Below are 23,148 nucleotides of genomic sequence, written 5' to 3' on the forward strand. Positions count from 1 at the left end.
GTACAAAGGTACACAATAAATGTCAACTACTATTACTGTCATTTATTTTACTGACATTTCTTAAGAGAAAAAATTTGCAAACACAATTCTGAGTACCTACTATGTATCCCCTGGATATACAAAACTGAAAAACCATGAACTTTTAAGGAATTCCTGGTATCCTAGGCACTCACTCTCCAAATTAACAAGTATATGATATGACTGGAGGTGATTTTAGTAATGTTTCCTAATGTAGGCCACTGAGATAGGAGTGAATCTTGGATGGAAAATCATTTCCATTAACTCAAAAACAGAACTAAGAACTAACAGGGCTGAGTTCTTTCTAACCTCCTCATCTCATAAAACGGAGACCAACAAGTGTTGAGGTTTTCTAGTTCCAGTCTGCCGAGCCTCGGTGGCCATGATTTCACAATATAAAACATCTATCTGGTTCTCTTGAGGGAACCCCTTTTCTCGCGCCTGCTATTCTATATTCTATATAGGCCTCTCTGTCCTAACTAGGCAGGAACATCAGTAGCTTCCACTCAGCACAAAAGCATGCTAGAAAGAAGTATTTTAAAATGCAAATACGTATGTTTCATAAAGCTAGGAAACCATTTGTAATCTTCTGTCTGCCTGCTCTACTGACAACGTTAATGGTCTTTTATAACGAAATATCCAGCATTTTAGTGTAATGAGATATGCAAAATAGCTAATCTTACTAGAAAGATCAGGTAACTAAAAGAAAGAGTAACTTACGACTTGCAGAGAAAGGGTAGGTCAAATATAATTGTGATCAGTCTGAGTACAGACTATCAGGACACAGCTGACAAAAACAAAATCTAGCAGTGTAACCAAACAAAATTCACACAAATAAATCTCGTCTATTTAAAATGGTATGCATGATTGCTAAATGACAGTAATTAGGCTAAATAATAAGCAGTCCATACAAGTAACTGTTAGTATTCTTTAGGCACTGTGAAACCAATTTTTTTGCCTTTCTTCCAGCTTTATTGTTTCAACAGCTGTAATCATCATTGTTGTCAGCAGTTTTCTCCAGTATCATTTGCAGTTTAATTTTTCATCTTGAACACACATGTGCTGGCACATTAAGATGAAGTCCTTTGTCCTCAATGGACAGGGCCTCCTGCGTCCATCACTTACTATCCCTGATGCCCCAGGCACCCTAAGTTCACCTCCCTCCTGATTGCACCCCCCATCCACATTCCTCAGAGTCCCTCAGCAGCCTTCCTATGTGCTTATTGCTCTTTGCTCTGAAATCCTAATAACATGCCAGAGGTAATAGCCATGTCATTTTCTTTTCGGGAAAGGGGACAGGCCTTCAGGATAGGCACTGCCACCACGGAAACTAAAAGTACAATCAGAAAGAGAGAGCGAAGCACCAATTAGTGGGGGCAGGCGGGTGGTATTAGGGAGAAAACCCTGTGTACAGGAAGGGAAGGGGAAAAGGACACATTACGGAATGTCCCCAGGAAGAGGCACTGAGCAGGTAAACCAGTGGGGACGTGGTTTCCAAACTGCCCTCAGCAGAAAGAATCTCTCAAAGTGAGCCTGTGGTGGGATGAGGGAGGACGTGGGGTCCCCATCCCACTGCACCCATTAAGGCGACTTTCATCTCATTTACATACGGGTGTCCCGTTCAGGTTTCACTCCAGAAAGCGGTTCAGTGCTTTAAAGCCAGGGGAGGACACAGTCTTCTTTATGGTAAATAAGAGTAATGGCTGTGTATGATGTCAGAGGGGTAGTGGATGCGGTGTGGGGGGTTGTCACTGTGTGAGGGATATAAATGATAAATGTCTAACTATTACATCGTTTTGTGCACCTGACACTAATAAAAAAAAAATATTTAAAAAAAACCAAAAGAGCAATCAGCAGGCCAGTCCCTTTATTGCGCTTGCAGAGACTTAAGGCCAGCTGAAGAGCAAGGATCCAGAGCCCCACAGGGAACCCCCACTCTTCCCTCTTCGCCTGGGCTACAGCTGAGAACATGTGTACTCTTTCTGCAATTCAAGATTAAAAGGTCGAGAAATAAATGCATTGGCTGAAACCCATTTACCCAGCATTATAATCAATCAGGACATAAATGTAAATAATGTCATTTACTAAATCCTGACTTTCACTATTTAGAAGGTGCAACTGGGGTTAGAAAGGAAAGAGCAGGAGAAGTGGGGGCCTGAAGAGAGATGGGGCCGCCGGATAGCTGGAGGGTAAAGTGGAAGAATGAAGGTCAACTCTAAGCTACCCATCAGTCTTGGCAACAAAGCCCAGGCCCCAAACTACTTCTATTATGTATGAAAATAACTTAGCCGCACTACTGGTTACGCAGGCCATTTGCTATAATCTCCTAATGCTGAATTTGTAAGACATGCAAAGTGCCTCCCTAAATGGGCCTGGGGCCTGTTAGGTATGTACGGGGCCCACACTATAGGCTCCTGGTACTGTGGATTATAATGTATCACATGACATGATTTAGGATATTATTTTTCCTATTAAAACATAATTCTTAAAATAAACATTCAATACATACAAATTGCCTATATTTACATTTTTCTCACATTTCAAGTAAAATTTAAGGCATATATTCTCTAGGCAGAGAATTGTCATCTCTATAAATTAATAGTTTTAAATAACTACTTCACTCAGTTTGGGGTCTATATCTAAAGCCTAATTCTGGATGCTTGAGCTCGTGTCACTGTTTTATCCTCAGGGTTTCAAAATCTGCACAGCCCAAAGATCTGAAACAATGTCAGAGAAAGACCTGAATTTCCTCTAGAAAAATCCTTTCGGGTGGATTCCTCTCCAAAGTCAGAAAACCACTTTTACAATAAGATGGCACCTTCCTTCCCCCTCCCTCGGGGTTGCCACTTAACCACAGCTCTGAGGCTGACCAGTTACATGAGTCATCTGCCCCCAGTCCCCCACTACCCACTTTGAAGCCAACACTAGAAACTGCCCATTTCGAATGCTTTACTTAGGCTTCTCAATGTGTGGAATTTTATAACCTCTGCTTACACAAATGATTTCGTACTCAACTATCCTTGAAGTAACCAAATCCGAGTATTCTAAACATAGATAGGGTCGTTTTTTAGTCACACAACCCCAATGCCGAGTGCAATGCATAGACATAGGATGGACGAACGAATGAATGAACGAACAAACGAACGGGAATGTCAAAAGCTGGCCATGTCCAATCCTGTCTCACCTCTCTCTCTCTCTGCTTCCTTCATACCTATATTTCCACTCCTTGGCTCCATCAGGTGCTCAAATATGCCTTTAAGACATTTGTGCAAAAGGGGTCCCACAGGTAGGTGACCTAAAATGACAGCCCCCTGTACAGCTGCAGTTCTTGTCTTCTAATCTCGGACACAGGACACAGTACTTAACATACACTTTCTCCCGCTACGGTCCTTCTTCCTGTGCTCTGAATGACTAGCTGTGACCTCTGTTAACAGTCTGCTTTCTGTTTCAGTTTTGCCTGGTAATCCACCCAATGAACCTTTGGTCCACCCCTGGAGGTACTGATACCCTTTATCACATGCTTTCAAATCATCCTCCTGGTCCCCGACGACTGAGAAGCCGACAACCTCCTTTAAAGTCAGAACCCACAACCCCTATTACTATAGTCCCTCAATTCTGAGACACATTCGTTCACGTTTTAGCATTCTGACATAGGGATATACCCTACAATGTGCGCATTTAATGTAGGGCTTCTTTCTTGTTCCCAGAAAGCCCTTATAAAATTAAAGCTTGGTCTTGTCCAGGAAATATGGTATATCCTATTCTCCTCCGGCCTTTTCAAATGTGTTTTCTAGAATCATTCAATTGCCAAGAAATTTCCATATACTCTACCTCAACGTTTTTTCTAGAATACCACCCCTCCTCCTCATCTGCATTAAACCAGTATTCTCCCTTTCAAACTGTGCTAAGTGCCTACTTTCTTACGTCTACCAACTTGAAGCCAGACATGAAAGAAAGCATTCTGTAGATTCAAACCTATACCTTACCAAAAAGCACGCCCTTCCTTCTTTCATAAATTTGAGTTTGAATTTTATGACTTTGAAGTTTGCGACTTGTCGCCGTGCTACCTTCCAATACCCAGCCATGTTCACTGACAGATGCCCTCCCCTCCCTACCCGTCATCCTGGTGCACCCAGCTCAGTACCACACCCTGACCATCACTGCCACCTTGAACTGACTGGCAGTGTCAGTGTGGAAAGCCTGGCCATTCTCGCTTTAAGTTTTCTCTGCTGCATACCCATTTTTCTTATCTATCTGGTATCCTAATCAACCAGTTCACTACTTTTGGTGATGCGGTTAAAAACCACCAGGCAGGCCTATTTAGAATGGAGGTTACTGGCCCCATTCTCTCAAAGTTCCTGTGTCCGTAGATGCCTAGGGCTCACATCTGTGGCCACCCAGCTTGGTCTGAACACATTTCAGCTGCTTGAACTGTCCACCATGGAGTCCTGCCTCCCAGAGGAAGAAGCTAGAACCCACTCTCCCAGCCTCAGTGGCAGATAGGAGCAGTCACATGACCAGATACACCCACAGGAGACTGGGAAGTAGAAGTGAACAACATGAGGACATGGGCACCTTGCAAAACGATCTTTCAGTAAAAGTGGTAGCACTTTTAGGGGCTTTAGGGGCACCAGGGGTGACACTTCTGGTCTCCAGACCTGAGCACCCCCAGTGGGAGCTGTGATCTCTGCCAAGGGGCAGCGGGAGACTCTTCACAGACTAGTCTGGGCCTTGTTTTGACTGTTCAGCCTCAGAACCTATGTCTGTGGCCACCCAGGTTTTCTGAGGGTTGCTTATTAGCTTTTCATGGATTCTCTTTCCTCTTAAACTGAAGTGAGTTGCATTCTGTGGTTTGCAACCAAGAAACCTGACTTTTGTTGGGGGCCTGGGGTTAGGCATAGCGGCCTGTGTTTTTAACCAGCATCCCAGCTGATTCTGGTGCAGAGAATCCCTGGACCACACTCAAAAGAAACACAGCCCTTTGAGCTTCACCCAATTGTGGCTCCTCGCAATGCCCCTACTTTGTCAGGAACATAGAAGCAACAGGCATGAACCCCCTTAATTTTCTCCACCTCATCTCTTGCCTCAGGGGAGGAGGTGCTCCTACTACTTTCCAAAGCTACTTCTTTGGCCTGAGCATATTTCTGTTTCTTCCACTTTCTCTGGACCTAACTTCCTGGACACCCACCTTATGCTCCTTCTTACGTCCCTCTCTTGTCTCTCCATCATTCCTTTCCATAATGCCTCATACATGTACTCACTCAAGTCCATCTCTTCCTAAAGAGTTCTTCCCTCAGCCCCATCTTCTCCACAGATTTCTTATCCCCATTCTCCTTCCCTTTCCCACCAAACTTTTTTTTTTTTTCAAACCAACTAGTTTTTATATACTTCTGAGTCACTTCTCAGGACAGTGTATTTTGCTTCTTACCCTACTAAAATTGTCCTTGCTATAGTTCCCATTAATTTTCTATGTGCCAAATTCAATATCCTTTCACAGTGTCTCATTCTACCTGCTTTCCTTTGAGGTATGTGACAAGATGGAATACTCTCTCCCTGTTGGTCTCTGGGACACTGTTCTCTGACTCTTCTGTGTCCCTGAGGGTTTTCCTTCTTCTACTGACTACCGTCATCCCCGTGAGTGCTGACGTTGCTCAGGGACCCACTATTAGCCTTCGTCAAATCTCAATTCCTCTTATTTCCAGCCCAGATCTCTCTGATGAAATTCAGAGTCCAAATTAACTCTCTTGAGCTTTAAACAAAACAGGCCTAATACTGAACTCATTCACTTCTCCATTCTCCAAATGTGATGTTTATCCTGCATTACTTGTTTCAGTTAATGGTCACCAAGTCAGACACTTGAAAATTAAGCCTGATCCTTCTGTTGGTCATTATATCTGGCCAATAGCATCCCTATAGCTTCTCTTTAGTGCCTCTTCCTCTCTCCAATGTCACAGCCTTGGCATATGTCCTTGTCATGCCTCTTGGCCCCCTGCAGTGAGCTCCTCCTTGGTGTTCTAGGTTCTAGTATTTCCCCATTCTCATCCATTTTCAACTTCTCATTAGAATAATCTGTCTGAAGTACCATCTTAGTCACATTATTCATCTACCAAAAGCATATGAATGTGAAATTCCCTAAAGCAGTGTTTTTCATTTGTTTCTGTTTTACCCTTATTTTTGCCCCTGGATCTTTGAAACCCTGCATCTTCATCTTAGAGAGATTAACACAAGGCCATCAAGCAGTCTGTTGCATACACGGTCAGGGGCTCCACTCTCTCTGAAGCCTAGCTCATGGGTGACTAGGGATTCATGGAACCCACAAAGCCCACCAACTGGTTAGTGCTTTCCACAAGGCCCTTCTCCCTGCCCCACACACCCCACTCATACCCACCCTAGTCACGGTGGACCACTCTCCATTCCTGGAATACAGAATCTCTTGTGCTGTGATGCTGTTCCCCTCACCGACCTATTGAACTATCTTGCAAGACCCACTTCTAATGTCCCATGTTCCCTCTCTCTCTGATGTCTCCCTGTCATCCCATTAATAACCCTTTCATAGCAGTTAGCACACTGCCTCTCTCTGAGTGTGTTACCTGCTCTAGCTGGCAGACGAGATCATATTTAGCTTTGTTTCTCCTCTACCTGCCCCCATGAACAACTCAGAGCCCACCGCATGTACTGCCACTGCTCAACAATTGCTTGTTTACTCTAAAATGACTCCTATCCCTTTTCTACAATAAACATATGCATAATGTTTTGTTACAGTACGCATTATTTCAACTTTCCTGAAGTTTATTTGCTTATCTTTTCCCTCTTTGCCAATTTTCCTTTGAATTATTTAAACTCATCTCAAAAAGTCTGTGCGACTTTAGTTATGTTCAAATGGCTAGCAACTATAGAAACTATCAGGATTAATACATAAAGGGAACTATTCCACGAACAGTAAGGACAGAACATATAAAAGCCACTGCAAATGTATTCTATTTGAATAAGAATTAAAAGGTAGGAAAACTACAGGTAAGTCTAACTTCATTTTAACGCAAAGTGCACAACTGCCATTTTCCATCACTACCTCACCCAGAAAAAATCAAAACATCCACGCTAAACATTTATTGTTTTTTGGCTCTAAGTACAGTAAAATTTCTATTTTACTTTGTTAGCACAAAGAATTTCATATAAATTTCATAAAGCTGAAAGGATATTTGCCCTCTGGAGAATCTGTAAATACTAACAGTAACAAAGAAGTATTCACTCATATTATATGAATAATCACATTTAAATTGGTTGTAATTGATTGAACATAAAATATTGCTGAAATCCATGAAATCAATTATATCTGAATCCCAATTGGAAAGTTCAGATTTTATCTTTATGGTACTCCAGTGCCAATAGTCGCAGCACTACAGTAGATAAAATTCAAAAAGAAGTTATAGTTAGATAATTAAACACACCAATTTTAAGTCTTAACTTCACTTTTGGTGATCATAGGAAAATTAAGTATCATTCATGCTTGAGTGGTTTTCACATAAGTAGGTCTTATTCTTACACAGCCTTCCTTTAATTGTTATTTGGGGAGAAACCATATTCAATTATTTTGTGTGATATTACAGAAAGATTTTACACTTAGGAATTCTATTATGCTATTTTCCATCACTGATGAGAAATAATCCTGTTAATTTAAAAAATTAAGGATGCACAGCTAACTATAAAACTACTTAACTCGATATATTTCTCCTAGGTTTCTCATTCCCTTGATCATTGTAAAGATTGGCTATATCATTCAAAGAAGTGAGGAGAAGGAAAGGGAATATCAAATTGACGTCTGCCAAGCTTCAAGCATTGTGCTTCTATTTATCCTTGCAACACCCTGAAGTTGATATTATAATTCCTGATTTTACACATAGGTAAACTGAGGCTCCCCTAGCGAATGTGCTCTCCTGGAGGGCTCATGCAAGGCCCTCTAGGAAGAACCCTCATTATGTTGGCTATGCCCATGGCCCCTTTCTAAGGGGATATTTGTACGTGGCCAGATTTTTCACCCAACCCACTTCACTCTGGCCACAGCTAATTAGACAAGAGATTGGTGCTGGTAGGCCCTGAGGAGGTCTTTTGTGAAAGGGTGGCTGGCCAAACAAATGTGACCCTCTCTTGTAGAAGAATGCAAGACACTGAGAGAAGCAGAGAAAAGTAGCAGTAACACCAACACACTCAGTGAAAAGGCAGTGAGTTGCAACCATGACACAATCGTTCAAGCACCGTGACAGAATATTTACAAGTTATGGGACTAGAGGAGAGGAGCACTAGGAAGGCCTGGCAGGCAGATGCTTCTAAACAGAATTTAATTAGTACTCATAAAGCACTAATTAAGAAAATGGCAACTAAACCAAGAACAGAAAGAGATCCTAAAACTATAAATCCCTGAATATGCAAATTATGAAAATGACATTACTGTAATCAATATTTCAACAGAACATAACTCGGTGGTTTCAGTTCTGCACAAAAACACTCATTTTTAGAAAATCAAAGCACGATAACAAAGTATTAACAAATATATAGCCACAAAAATCATACTTTCACCCTCTATTATGGGACAGCAAGGAGATGGCAAGATTAGAATCAACTGAGAATTTTTTTTTTTTTTAATAGCAATACCCGGGTCTCATGTCAGATCAATAAAATCAGAAACTTAGAGGTTGGCCCAAGAATTATGAAAGTTCCCCAGGCTATTGTGTAGCCAGAAATGAGATCCACTACTGCAGGGCAGGGGGTCTCAACGTGTGGCCCAAGGATCACTAGTATCAATATCACTAGGGAACAGGTTAGAAATGAACAGTCTCAGACCTCTCTCCACATCTAATGAAGCTGACACTCTGAGGGTGGAGCTCAGCAATCTGTGTTTTATAAGAACATCCAAAAATTTCCAATGCACCCGAAAGTTTGAGAACCATAGCCTTAGATGATATTGAAAGGTGAATCTTTCGTTTTATTATAGAGCTATTATACCTATCAACAATAAACTGAAAAAAAAATCCCACAAATATGGCAGGCAAAGGCTAATTTCCTCAATAAAGAAAACTCAGGTAAAGCTATAAAAAACATGCTTACCCTGTTTCCCCGAAAATAAGACCTAGCTGGATGATCAGCTCTAATGCGTCTTTTGGAGCAAAAATTAATATAAGACCCAGTATTATATTATATTATATTATATTATATTATATTATATTATATTACAATTATATTGTGTTATATAAGATGTAGTCTTATATTAAAATAAGACTGGGTCTTATATTAATTTTTGCTACAAAAGACACTCTAGAGCTGATTGTTCAGCTAGGTCTTATTTTCAGGGAAACACGGTAGATACTGAGGACATTAGAACACAGGATAAACAAGCAATTAAACAAGATGTTTGTTTAGACTTTTCATTATATAAAAATCAAGATATAAACTTATATGCATTAAGGATACTTAAAATGAGGGGACAAAGGGAAAAAAGTCAAAATAATAAGTCATGTGGCTTCTGAGTGATTATAGTTTCTTTTAATAGTGATAATGTATTATCTTCATAATTTTGAAAAAAAAAATCCTTAAAATATAATATTTTGATCCCTACCTTATATTATACACAAAAGTTAAAAACAAAATTATAGAATTATTAGAAGGAAACAGTATTTGCATGGCACTGGGGTAAGGAAAGCTTCCTTAAGACAAAAAAAAAGCAAAAGCCTCAAATAAAGTGATAGATACACTTGAAAACATCATAATTTTAAACTTGTATAAAAGATCCCATAAACAAAATAAAAAGAGAAGCCAGGGACTCTGAAAAGCTATCACAACACATATAGTAGACAACATGTCAATGCCAGAACATATATAAAGAACGTCTACTAATCAATGCAAAAATCTAATTAACCAATAAAGAACTGATAAAGCACGTGACTGGGAGAGTCATGGGAGAAAAAAATGCAAAACCACTCATAAACACATGAAAAGTTACTTAAACTCACTAGTAAAGAGAAAAGTGAAAGTTAAAACAATGAGATACCATTATTTTTTGTCTATCAGATTAGCAAAAATTAAAAAGTCCATCAATATCAAAGGTGCTTCCATGCTTTGGTGCTGGGGATACAATGGGTACAGCTGCTCGGGCACACAACCAGGCCAGCCTACCCCGCACTTCCACTTCTGAGTATGAACCCTCGAGCACATACACTCATTGTCACTGAGAAATATGTTGCTCCTTACAGTTTTGCTCTGTGATAGCAAAAAAGTGGAAGCAACGTATGTTTTCATCAGCAGGGAAAAAGGTAAGTGAAATGTGGTACATTTATTCAAAGACGTACTATACAATAGTTAAGGGAAATAAATGGACCTATCTGTATCAACATGGACCATTCTCAAAAACTGTTAAGTAAAAAAGCCATTTACAGAATTAAATGTAATTTAAGACCATTTATATAAATTCTTAAAAGCTTTGAACAATTTTAATTGCCTATCTATCTAACCATCTGTGTAAAAAATAACTTTAAAATAACCTGTAAGGATACACATCAAACACAACAGAGGTTACTTCTGGGTAAGGGGTACACTTTTTCTTCAGCTTTTCAATCCCCCTCCTCCAAAAAAATCCTTTCCCTCCCTCCCCCACCAAAAAATCAAATAACATGCTATATAACATAAACATTAGCACCCTCAGTAATGATCTGAGCCTGGTCCTCAAATCATGTAATTTTTATTATTTTATTATAATTCAAGGAAACAGTTAAGTCAAAAGTAGATGACACTTACGCATGTAAGGTAGTTTTTCTGGGCAGGGGAGGTATGGTGAATATGTGAAGTTTTCCGGAAGGTATGTTGTTGTTTGAACAAGATAATCACTTGAATTATTGCCTTCAGGATAATCTTGGAGAGAGAGAAAAAAGTTACAACCAAAAAATTGCCTTTTGCTTTGCTCCTGGTATGAAATATGGCACTGTCACTGTGAGATCTGCAATACGAAATCTACAGAAGTACTTAAAAGCAATGACCTACAAAGAACTAGTGAAAGCAAAATGCAGCTGCCATGGCTACTCTCCCATTTATTATTCACCGCTACCAGAATGGACCCCTCAGCAAGATTTCCCAAAGGAACTCTGGGACAAGTCTAGAGAGCAGCCTGGCTGCCCTGAGCATCATACAGAGCAGGCTCATGTGTGGCCCTATGACAGCACCTGCTCCCATCCCTCCCCTGAAAGGGACTGAAAGGGAGTGTGACAGTATCCCAGGCACTCTGGGAATCCTTTCCACTACCAAACAGCCAAGGGTGTTCACACAGACACAGCACTGCTTCTAGCATCCACAGAGCACAGATGCAGGAGTAATATCTTCTCACCATCCCACACTTAGGAAACTGACTCACTCACTCAACTTCTGTAACAGCCTATTTTAAATCTTTAAATTAGTCATTTCCAACCCATGGGCTGCAGTCCCTGGGGAGCCCTGGAGCTTATTATTACATTAGGTCCATTATCTTTAGAATCAGCCAGTTATAAAGCATAGAGGGAATTGGTTTAGAGCCCCAAAGTCAAATGCTCAGTTCAAATCCTTGCTCCAATACACACTAGCTTTGTGGTACAGGGCAAGACAACATGGTTCCTCATCTGTGCCCACTTCATGTTGTCATTTTCAGATTTCAATAAGATAAATGTATAAAGTTCTTAGGTAAATCCCTGGCCCACATATATATTCAATAACTGTAGGTACAAGCAATTGGTTTAGAGATGGGCACCTTACACCTCCTAGGACAATCAGAACCTTAAGAATTTTGAACACATGGAGCCAAAGAGATCACATTTCAGTCCGTTTCTGGAACAGAGTTCTGAGACACCAATCTGGGAACCATGACCTGCCAGTTTCCCTCTATGTAAGAGGAAGCCAGTCTAAGAAAATGAGACCAACATGCAGTGAGTAAGAGAGGAAAAGATAGAAACAGCTGATTAAATGACTGTCTGTCTCCTGGATCACAAACCATGGACCAATAGAAAATGAAGCTCTAGCAGACGCTTTAGGAAAATGTGAAGATATTCTCTCCATCTAAAGTAATCTGCTCTGATAAGAGAGCTATTCCTGTCTGAACTGGCCTGTGTGCTAAGGGACAGAAAAGATGAGAATGTCATATGACTTAAAAGGAGGCCTGCCAGTGACCAGCAAGAAAAATGGCTAATGGTCAAAATCATATACCTTATTGAAGAACTATAAAAGCTAAACCCTTTCACTGTGCAAAAACGGTAGAATCCTAAAAATTGAACATGAAGTATGTGATAAGAGTCCAAGAACACTAAACCCCTCCCCTGTACACCTTTGTCTACCATAAATATTCATTTATCATTGGCGTTGAGGGGGATGAGATGCAGCCTGGGAGCCAGAACAGTGCTTCAGAGCAGAGACTCACCCCCAGCTGCAGGCCCACCCGCTGTGAGGGGCCCTGCAGAGGCTGCTAAGCAGAGGTTTATGGGAGATCTGGTACCAAGGAAGAGACGCAATTCCAAAGGACTGCACGAAAACCCGTTTAGGAATTTAGCCGGGCGTCAGGAAGGTGCTAAGGTAACTGCATTGCCAAAACCCCAGCATGACAAATAGGGGCTGATGATGGAACAACTGCTAAACCCTGTTCTACCAGGAAGTGGGAAAGCCCCAGCAAGAATCCTCCCCAAAGCCTTTCTCTGGAGGAGTCCTGGAAAGCATCCGACAAGGAAAATCCTCCACCCCACAGGGGATGGGGATTCAGTGGACATTGTTTTGTATGCCCAGGGACAGATTAAAAGCACAGAAACCCCTCTAGTAACCCATAATCCAAATCTCACCCATATATATCTGAAAGATTTAAAGATGCTAAACATATAATAAGCATAAGGAAGTCTAAGAAAGTTCTGATTCTTTCCTTAAGGTGCTTTTTAAAAAATATATCTAGATATATACCAAATTTAAAGTTGTATTACAAAAAAAACTTTTTTCTTGCCCTAGGGATTCTTGCTATGCTGGCTAAGCATCTACCGCACACTATGCATTTGCAGGAGCGGAAAATAGAAGATAAATAAGGTTATCTCTGAGATCCCACTGCCTTTATGTGTTCCAAAGACTCATTTTCTTATAATCCTGAAGCAGGTAAATATTAACATTCTCATGCAATCCTCAATGTCATGTAGTTAACTTTAGAGTATTTTCTTACTCGGTATAATTTATTAATTCTTGTCATTAATGCGGAGCTCCTTCTCTTAGCCACACACTACGAGTCTACAAATCCACATCCAACTCACAGAAATTCTAAGCTCTCTAGACATTTCTGCAAAACAAACTGTTAACGTCAGCTCCCCTCGGGGAGTCTAGTGGCAACAGGAGGGCCAGAGGATTGTTTTGCTTTATATTTTAGTGCAAGAATGACTGACTATTTCACAGAAGAACACATTATCATTTTTATGTTTCTGGAGAACATTTTTTAAAAGCTTTAAAGACGTACAATATCAGTATAGTCACATCTCTTAAACACAATGTTTTGGAGCTACCCGTGTTATTCCTGGGCCACATCCTTACAAACATAAAGATCTCAATGCACTGCCAGACGTACAGAAATGTCTCTGTGTTCCACGAGTACTCTGTCCAGTAGCATTTATGCCATCCCAATGTATTATGTACATAAGTCTATCCACCCCCTGCCACTAGTCTGAATACCTTTTCTGAAATCAAATTGCCTCTGATTTCTTGTATCTGATAAAGTACCTACAACATAGTAGAAACTTACTGCAAAGGAACACTTCACAAGTGGTAATATAGCCAACAATGATTTCAGGTTTTCGGGACTATATTATAACAAACCCTCAAAAACATTATTCTTACAAAGTGATTAGGTCCATCAAATATAACCATTGCTTGCAAAATCGGGAGCGGTTTTAAGGGTATGCATGGTAGATGAATTTGAGACTGATCCACAACTTCTCTAAAATGTAGACATTATTTCACCTAACAAATGGATGAAAACAAGGTCTGGACCACCTGCCTGCTTCTTGCCTTCCAGAACCACACCCAAAGGAAAGAAACACAGAATGAAAACTGCCAAACAGGTGCCCTCCCCAGCTCACACTAGATTTTATCACCTAAGGTAAAGGAGAATAGGAGACCTCTCAAGGGTTTTGTTTTTCCTGGAAAATGGCATTTCAAACCCGTCCTGGAAACTCAATGAGAGTTCTAGTCTATTTACCACTAGCTTGTCCACGTCAACCTGGCAGTGTGTGCGGGTGTCAGAGCATACACACGTCTATTAAATAAGGAAGTGTACTGGGATATTTCTAACCAACCAACCAGCTTTAACAGTGCATGAGCTTTATCATCTGCTTTGGTAATTAGTCATAGACTATATCTTATTTTCTTAATTTGACTGACTTCATAGCCACACGGCAAGGCATCACTTGACTATGAGAGCCTGTGATTTCTTCACAAGAATATGTTATATGTATATATAATATTTACACTTGATGCTTCAGAAAGTCAGGTACAGGACTGAAAATCCCTTTTTGAAATCAAATGTACTTATAAATATCACAACATACTTGCCATTAAGTGTTGAATTTCATTTTTTGTAATCTATTTTTTATTGGCATATAACGTTGTGTTAGTTTAAGATGTACATGATTTGATATATGTATATGTTGCAAAATGATTGCCACAAGAAGTTTCATTAACATCCGTCACCTCACATAATTACAAATTTTTCTCCTTGTATGAGAATTTCTAAGATCTAATCTAAGTATTAAATTTTAAATGAGCCAGTATATGTTAATAAATTCTCCCCTAGAATTCAATTGGCTCTTTGACATCTGATTGGCCATTATCTCTTTTTTGCAGATTATATTTGTATAAGTCTGTGCAACAAATAAACAACTGCATTATAAATATTTATGTTTCCATCTGTCCCGCAAGCCTGGAGATCCTCATATAAAGGGACGATGTTTTTCTTAATGTTGTATCCCCAGTATCTAGTTAAGTATAGTAACTATACTAATTCTTCAATATAAATGAAAATGGCAGAGCCTCACAGTTGCCTACTCAAACTCCCTTTGCCCTTTCTCCCTAAGTAACAGAACCCGAATTTCATTCAGAGCCCCAGTGAGGCAGCTCAAAGACTATAATTCCCAGTGCCCTTTCAACTAAGTTCTGGCCAGTGAGACATAAGTAGAAATACTGTGTGGAACATTCAGGAAAGCTCCTTAAAAGGGTCCTCTATCTGTTCTTCCCCCTTCCTTCCCACTGTCTTACTGACCCAAGCACCAGTATGAAGACTAGAGCCCTGGCAACCATCTTGGACTGTGACTCCACATGACAGAGCAGAAGGTGGAAAGAACCACAGATATCCAACTTCTAAACTTCTTTTGCATAAGAACATAATCCTCATGTGTTTAAAGCATCACAGTTGGGACTCTCTTACAACCAAACCCAATTCTGAACTGACACAGATGACTGACTGTCTCCTGAGAACAGTTTGCTACCAATAAAGGGACCACATGAAAAGTTTTCAAAGGTTCACAAAAGTAAGCAAACTTTAATCAAAGTTATGTATTGGCTATCCGGTCTTTGTTGAAACTGTGACTTGGTGAGGGGAGGAGAGGATTTCCTTTTTTTTTTCCCTTCAGTTGCAGGAGGCTGCAGGGAAAATTTATCTTGCCCAAGCAATCATTTTCCTAATTATGCTTAACATTCACACATACGAGGTGTAATTGCAATCAAACAATACGGTGAATGTATTTTTTAAAAAGTTTATTACAGTACAAGACACATTGCAATTAATCCCCCTCAAAATACACCCCCCTCACTTCAAACACAATTATCCCATCATTCTTGCCACTTTCTGAAGCAATTCTGGAAGTCCTCTTTCGTGAGTGTCCTTAGTTGCACTGTCGTGGCTGCCTGGTCCATGTCCTGAATCGATTCAAAATGGTAAACATGAAAGGAGAAGATCCAGAAGTCTCACGATGCCAGATCTGGTGAATAAGGTAGAAGTGGACACACCATAATGCTTTTATTTGACAGAAATTGCCGTACCAGAAGCGATGTGTAACACGGAGCATTGTCATGATGGAGGATGATTTGTGGCAAACTTTAAAACATACTTTCTCTCAACCATAGCTCCCACCTGACTGACTGCACCAAACAAGTTGAAACCTGTCACACACTGCTACTAAGGTTTGACACGCCACTTCCTGTATTGAAGATCCCTGCCTTACCATTGGTTGGCAGCAGCATTCACCATATTTGTTGATCACAACGAAAAGGCTCCATGTCACACATTGCTTCTGGTATATGGCAATTTGTCAAACACAAATATTACAGTGTGTCCTCATTCACCTTATTCACCAGATCTGGCATCATGTGACTTCTGGCTCTTCCCCAAAGTCAAAATGACCACGAAAGGAAAACGTTTTGAACTGATTCAGCACACCAAGGCAACCACAATAGCGCAACTAAAGACACTCACAAAAGAGGACTTCCAGAACTGCTTCAGAAAATGGCAAGAACAATGGGATAGGTGTTCAAAGCGAGGGGGAGTATTTTGAAGGGGATTAATGGCAATGTGTCTTTTACTGTAATAATTTTCTTTTCAATTTAAACATTGTGTTTAAACAAACACAATTTTTGATCACACCTCATATAACTCATTCATGCTACAGGAAAAGAACTTGATTATTGTACAAATTTCTTAGTACTTATTTATACAAACAGAGTAACCTAAAGATGCTTAATATCTCTGTTCAGTTGAATTAACCTTTAATGAACACTTTCACAATTAACTTATTCAACCAGGGCAAGTCCCAAAGTAGCTTTTAAATGTTTAAATTTCTCCAAAAATTGACCTACTACTCAGAAGACCAATTAATGCACAAGACAAGTTAATGAGACTTTTACTGTACTAATAGAATGTCTACTACCATGAGACAGTCTTTCTAAAAGACATTTCTTTAAAGTTAAATAGAAGAAAACAAATAACAGTGTTTTGATTTCTGATATCATAACACCAATTAGGCAAATGACCAGAACGGATTTTGCAGAAGCATGTGTGAAATTAAATTAAGAATCTGTATGTTACAGTCTTAAATTTTTTACAAGGGTCTAAAACTATTACCCACCTTAACATGCATCTTAAGAAAAAATATCTATGGTTAGGAGATAGGGACTTTGTATTAGTGGAGTGAGTGTGTTGTGTGTGTGCGTGCGTGTGTGTAGTTTCAGTGGCATAATGAAGAACTGTGGATACAAATTAAATCTTTAATTTTAACTGTTTAAAATGAGAATATAGAAGGTTCAACAACTGGCAATCAGCCACTGAACCCTTTAAAATGATACCTCATAATACTCGGAGACAATGTGGAAACACTGCCAGAGAGGAAAATAAGTATTCTTCCATAACAGTTAAACCTATTTACATCAATTCTACCATCATTAAGTCATTAGTTTGGCCTATTACTTAAATTTTAACTTTATGTGGTTCTAATAGACATTCTTCTTCCAGACAATATTTTAAAAAGACAAGAGCAGCTATTCATCTACAATTTCATATAATTTCTCCACTACCCCCTAAAAAGTCCATAAAATTATTAAGAACCTTCTATAATTAAAAGTAATAAGTATTTTCTAAACATAATTGGAAAAAATACTTTAGGAATTAGAATGAGCATAAAGAATGGGGACAGAAGGGCAAATATGAATAAATTATTCTTTTTGTAATTTCTCTTAAATGCAATAGGTGAATTAAAAACATACAAGCTGTTTTTTTTTTGTTTGTTTGTTTATCTTTGCAAGAATTAACTTAAGTATCTTTGTACAAAACCCTCATCACCTTTGTGACCATGTTTTTACATACCCAAGAACAGAATACATGACGGTCCTGGCTCAGCAGTAAAAGAATTTCCCAGCACACTTATGAGGAGATACCCTCGTCATTAACAGGGAGTTAGCTGCAGGCAAAACCAGGGCTTGAGAAATTTGGTTTGCTGCTTCATGACTACAAGGATAAGAGGCAGAAGCAAAGCAAGATTAAACAGGAAGCAATCTTACCTGTACCGTTGAGGGTAGTGTTTTTATTTGTATAAAGCCTGATCATATGTCCTATTGTTTTCACATTTTCTCTCAACATTATCCCTCGAGCTTGTACCATAAAGAGATATGTGTTGGCTAGAAAGAAAGAGAGAGAGAGAGAGAATGTTATGACTCAGTAAGCTTTTTTTAAATTTAATAAAATATTCAGAATTGGGAAACTGTCCAATAAGGCCAAACTGACTCAATTAGCGAGTCCAAAGGGAACACAGAAATTAAAATCATAATTTCCTATTATCAAAAACTTACAAAAACAAACGTTTTCAAAAACAATAAAAATGAAAAAAATTAAAGTAGTAATATCCATCAAATAGAATGAGACTAAACAAACAGAAATATCATAATGAATTCTTTTAATGAAAGGAAATGAAACCCATAAATGATTTTCTGCTATAAAATATACTTAGAAACTTCAAAGAGGCATTTTATTACAAGTATGCAATCATATAATTATAAAATTCACTTTCTCTAATTGTATATTAATACTCTCAAACCCAAAACGCCACAAAGATGAGAATGTCTTATCTAATTGTAAATATATCAAATCACCATAATATCTGGTATGGATATCCTTGCAAATTGTCAATGTGTTGGATAGGTGTGGGGTAGAATTATCTATAGTCAGTATCTATTTTTCTAATTTCTCTGTAAGAGTTAATTACTTGAACCTTTACACTCCCTTCAAATCCCAAATCTACCTACCAGGATTGTAAAAGCAGACGAAATCAAAATCAATGTGCATTTTTTTAAGTTGGTCAATTTCGTTCTTTGTGGTGCTTCATAAATAGGTCCCTAATTTGTTTTTGTTGGGAAAAACTGGTAAATTGACAAAGATAACAAAAATCCCTGCCTTTTGAGATGCCACATCTCCTCAGAGAGGCACAGAATTAAAGTCAAAAGATCTTTCCTCTCTTGGTTCTGATTCTGCTAGAGCAGTACATAACTCTGGAAAAGGCAATATTACACTTGATGTTCTCTAAAACCCCTTCTACTCTAAATTCTCCAAGCATAAACCCCAAAAATCATACACTCCATTCAGAAAAGAGAAGGCGGCTCATTATCATGGCAAAACCAACACAGCGCAAGGCTCAGTTAATGACTCATCAGTTAAGTTGCCTCTGAACACACTCATAACATTCTCGAAAAATGAATGCCAAATGAAAAAATTGAAAACGACAACTAATTTTCTGGGCCCTGTCCTACTTCCTCATGATAATACAGAACGATGAGCAAAATGTATTGTTTACTACCTCCTTTCCCATTTCTTATGTAAGTTTGAACTTGCTCAAACTACAAAATGAGCAGAATAAAACTAGTAGAGAGGCAAAGTAAAATAACACTTCTCCTTTCACATTCAATTCATAATGGAGAAACAGAAATCTAGGTTTCACATAAACTTTACTTCAATCATTTCCAAGAGTATGTCTACATCCTCTCCAGAAAGCAGTCCTATAATTAGATTTAACTTGTTTAAGCTTGCATTTGTTGTACAGGTTACAAACAGCACATGTTCTCATTATGTCTCTGCTCTTGAGTGGACTTTAAAAGAAAGAAGAGACAAAATGGAAAACAAAAACAACCGCCAACCAAAACTGTGGGAAAATTTTCAATAAAAGCCAAACTAACATTAGCAATTCAAACTAAACCAAGATCTCAAGTTCAATTGAAATGATGCAGGAAAAAGACATCAGGTAGATTACTAATGCCTATTGGTTTACAACACCTTGGATCATCTAATCCTAAAGGTGCACATGAAACTTGTTATCAGTGATGTACATACCTTTTTTATATTTGTTATGCACCAAACTGGAAAAAGAAGACTGATCTTGAAATAGCAGAATTGAGCCAAGGGGTAATCCAAAGCCAATATTGTTTCCCAGACTTCGGGAAATACTACTGCCCTAAGCAAGGGTATGCTTGGTAAGAATGTATGTGCATTATTGTGTGTCCTGGAAACAGAATTTTTTTAAACCACATAGCTTTTGCTTTATTAAAAAAAGTACCTACTTAGAAAAAACATACATACTTATAAAAAAAAATTCTGACATCTTGAAATCAAGTCAAATTTATGGAGCAAAAAAAAAAATCTGGATAAAAAAGAATAATCAAAGTCAATTTTTCTAAAAACTTTCAAACTATCAGGTTACAAAACTATTAAGAAAAAGTAGATCACTGACGGTACCTGTGACAAAGGTGAACCATTTACCAAAAGAATGCATTTACTATTCATCAGATTGATGGAGAAGAATAAAGGAAAGTGAAACACCAACTTCTCCAAATGGAAAATCTATTAGTTTATTTTAAATCAAGTACAGCTAATTGAGTTACATTCTTTGGGTCCTCAAGGGTTTAATCCCTAAAGATCAAAACCCATTAGGGAATGAAGCTGTGTTTAAACAGAGTCATGCTAACAAGACGAAACAGACATCAGAGTGCTGCTTGGCATACTAAAGCAGTGCGAGAATGGTTCCAATTTTCTGACTTACAAATGTCATAAAACTAAGTTAACCCACACTCGAGTAACTATATGCCTAATATCATTAATATAAAAATGTCTTATTGGCAAGCCAATAAATGAGAGACATCCTTGTCTAAAATTGCTATTTCAACTTATAAGAAACAATATTATCGGAAAACAAATTGGGAAATCTTTCCCAGCCTAGCCCTTTGGTCTCAATACAACTCAGAAATACACTAAAAACTACCATTGCTTAATTAAATCATGCTGCATTATGTCTCGAATTTAGTTCATTTGCTATTTGCCTCTGCATTGTGAGACATAAATTTAATTTATTTACCAGTTCTGCTTTCCAGGGGAAGAAAAACTATGACAACTTAAAAAAAACAAAAACAAAAAAAACCTTCAATAATCAACAGTTTACAACAGCTTCTAGGCATCCTACCCCGGGTTTATGAACTTGTCTCATTTTCAACTAAGAAAATTAAGGAATGCATTTGCTATTACTGTGTCTCCCCACCCTTTTCCACATCCACTTTGTTCAGCGAAAGTGCAGTAAGTATTCAAGACAAGGAGAATATGCCGGTCTACAGTGATTTGGGAAGGTTTCCTGAGCTCCAAAGGACTCAAACACAACATAACCTCTGATCCTGTTATCATGAGCCTAACCATTATGAAACACTGCCACAGGTCCCTTAAAAAAAGGTACAGCAAGTGAAGAGCTAATTTTGAGGGCGATCATGTTGGTTAGACATTCTGGCATGCAGTTATAAAAATAGGTCTGGAGATAAAAAAAAGGGGGGCTAGAAATACAATTTGGGACACATTCATATCAAAGTAAAAGTGAGAACTACGGTGGTGAATTACCACAAGAAAATTTATCCAGAAAGGAGATAAGAAGGTGAAGTTCAGATGCGGATGTGGAGACAGACCGCAAAGAGGAGACGCAAAGACAAAAGACCCCAAGATAAATTAGTCTGCGCTTCAATGCTCTGAAGAAGGAAGGAAGGGGCAACAATCGACCATGTCAAATGCCATGGAGGCTAAGAAGAAACAATAAAAAACAATAGCTTAAAAAAAACAACAACTGAAAATCGGTGCATACTGGCCAGGCATCCTTAAAAAAACTTTACATATACTAACCTATTTAATCCCTACAAGCAACCCTATAAAGTAGGTACTAATATCATTCCCATTTTACAGATAAAGAAATTGAAGCATGGAGTTACGTAAGTTGCTCAAGGTCATACAGTTATTAGCAAGTGGTGAAGCTACAAATCGATAGTTTGGCTCCAACATTCTAGCTCTTTACCATCATACCATTAGTCCTCTTAAAAATGCAGCTAGGAGATCACTGTCAATCTTTAAAACAGCACTCTCCAGAAAGTAAGGAAAACAAAAGGAAAACAGTTAAGAGTTAACTGGATAGTGACAAAATGAAAGCAGTTAAGTTTCAGAAAAAATAAGTGAGAGCAAGGTCAAGGGAAGATTTTTTTTATTTTTTGAAAAAAAGAGGGAGCTACGCATGACAGTGGTCTGAGTGAGGTAGAAAAGAGTAAATTTAAACTTACGGCACTATAAGAAGAAAAAAACCCATTTCCCACAATAGCCAAGAAAGATATGTAAATAACCAAAATGCCCATTATTAGACGATTGGATAAAGAATTTGTGGTACATTTATACAATGGAGTATTACTCAGCCATAAAAAAACAATGAAATCTTACCATTTGCAACAACATGGATGGACCTAGAGAATATTATGCTAAGTGAAATAAGTCAGACTGAGAAAGATAAATACTACATGATCTCACTTACATGTGGAATCTAGAGAACAGAATAAATGTGCAAACTAAACAGAAATAGACTGAGAGATACAGAGAAAAAACTGATGGTAGCTAAGTGGGAGGGGGGGTAGGGATGGGGGAAAAAGGTGAAGGGATTAGAAAGTGCACATTAGTAGTCATAATTTAGTCACAGGAATATGAAATACAATATGGGAAATATAATCAATAATGTTGAAAAATTATGTAGGGTGCCAGATGGGCACTGGACTTATCAGGGGGATCACTTGTAATCCTGTAGATGCCTGACCAATACGTTATACATTTGAAGCTAAAGTAGAATACTATTGAATGTCAACTATAATTACACACACACACACACACACACAAATCTGACAAACTTGCCACTGTGCACTTACATTGGCAGCACTGCACAAACAGCTCAGTAAGGTTTCATAACCTTAGTATATCAGTATCTCACAGCTGTGTTTGTGTCAATATGTGGCAGTGTCTTGCTGAGTGGCGTTCATTATTGTCGTTGCGTGTTTTTGTGTGGCATCGCAAGAATGTCTGAGCTTAAATTAGAGCAATGAACAAACATTAAATTTCTTGTTAAACTTGGCAAGAGTGGAAGTGAAAGCACAGATATATTAGTCTAAGTTTATGGGGATAATGCCATGAAGAAAATGGCAGTGCACAAATTGACTAAACGTTTTTCTGAGAGGAGAAAATGTATCACTGATGAAGAGAGGTCAGGGCGGCCAGTAATGAGC

The 23,148-nt window shown here is 38.6% G+C and overlaps 1 protein-coding gene across 2 annotated transcripts in view; it reads right to left on the minus strand.

Moving 5' to 3' along the window:
- B4GALT6 (beta-1,4-galactosyltransferase 6) overlaps window positions 1-23,148 on the minus strand; it is a 60,978-nt gene that overhangs the window by 19,737 nt on the left and 18,093 nt on the right. The window contains exons 2-3 of one of the 2 annotated variants that reach the window (XM_019741268.3): window positions 18,097-18,213; window positions 10,804-10,917 (exon numbers count right to left, since the gene is read on the minus strand). In XM_019741268.3, the coding sequence (XP_019596827.1) occupies window positions 10,804-10,917; window positions 18,097-18,213 (231 nt within the window). The remainder of the gene's footprint in view (window positions 1-10,803; window positions 10,918-18,096; window positions 18,214-23,148) is intronic. The other variant, XM_074340196.2, reaches the window with a different exon arrangement.

The sequence above is a fragment of the Rhinolophus sinicus genome, chromosome 4 (assembly GCF_057876585.1).
Source record: "Rhinolophus sinicus isolate RSI-liver-muscle chromosome 4, RSI-T2T, whole genome shotgun sequence".
NCBI classification, from domain to species: domain Eukaryota; kingdom Metazoa; phylum Chordata; class Mammalia; order Chiroptera; family Rhinolophidae; genus Rhinolophus; species Rhinolophus sinicus.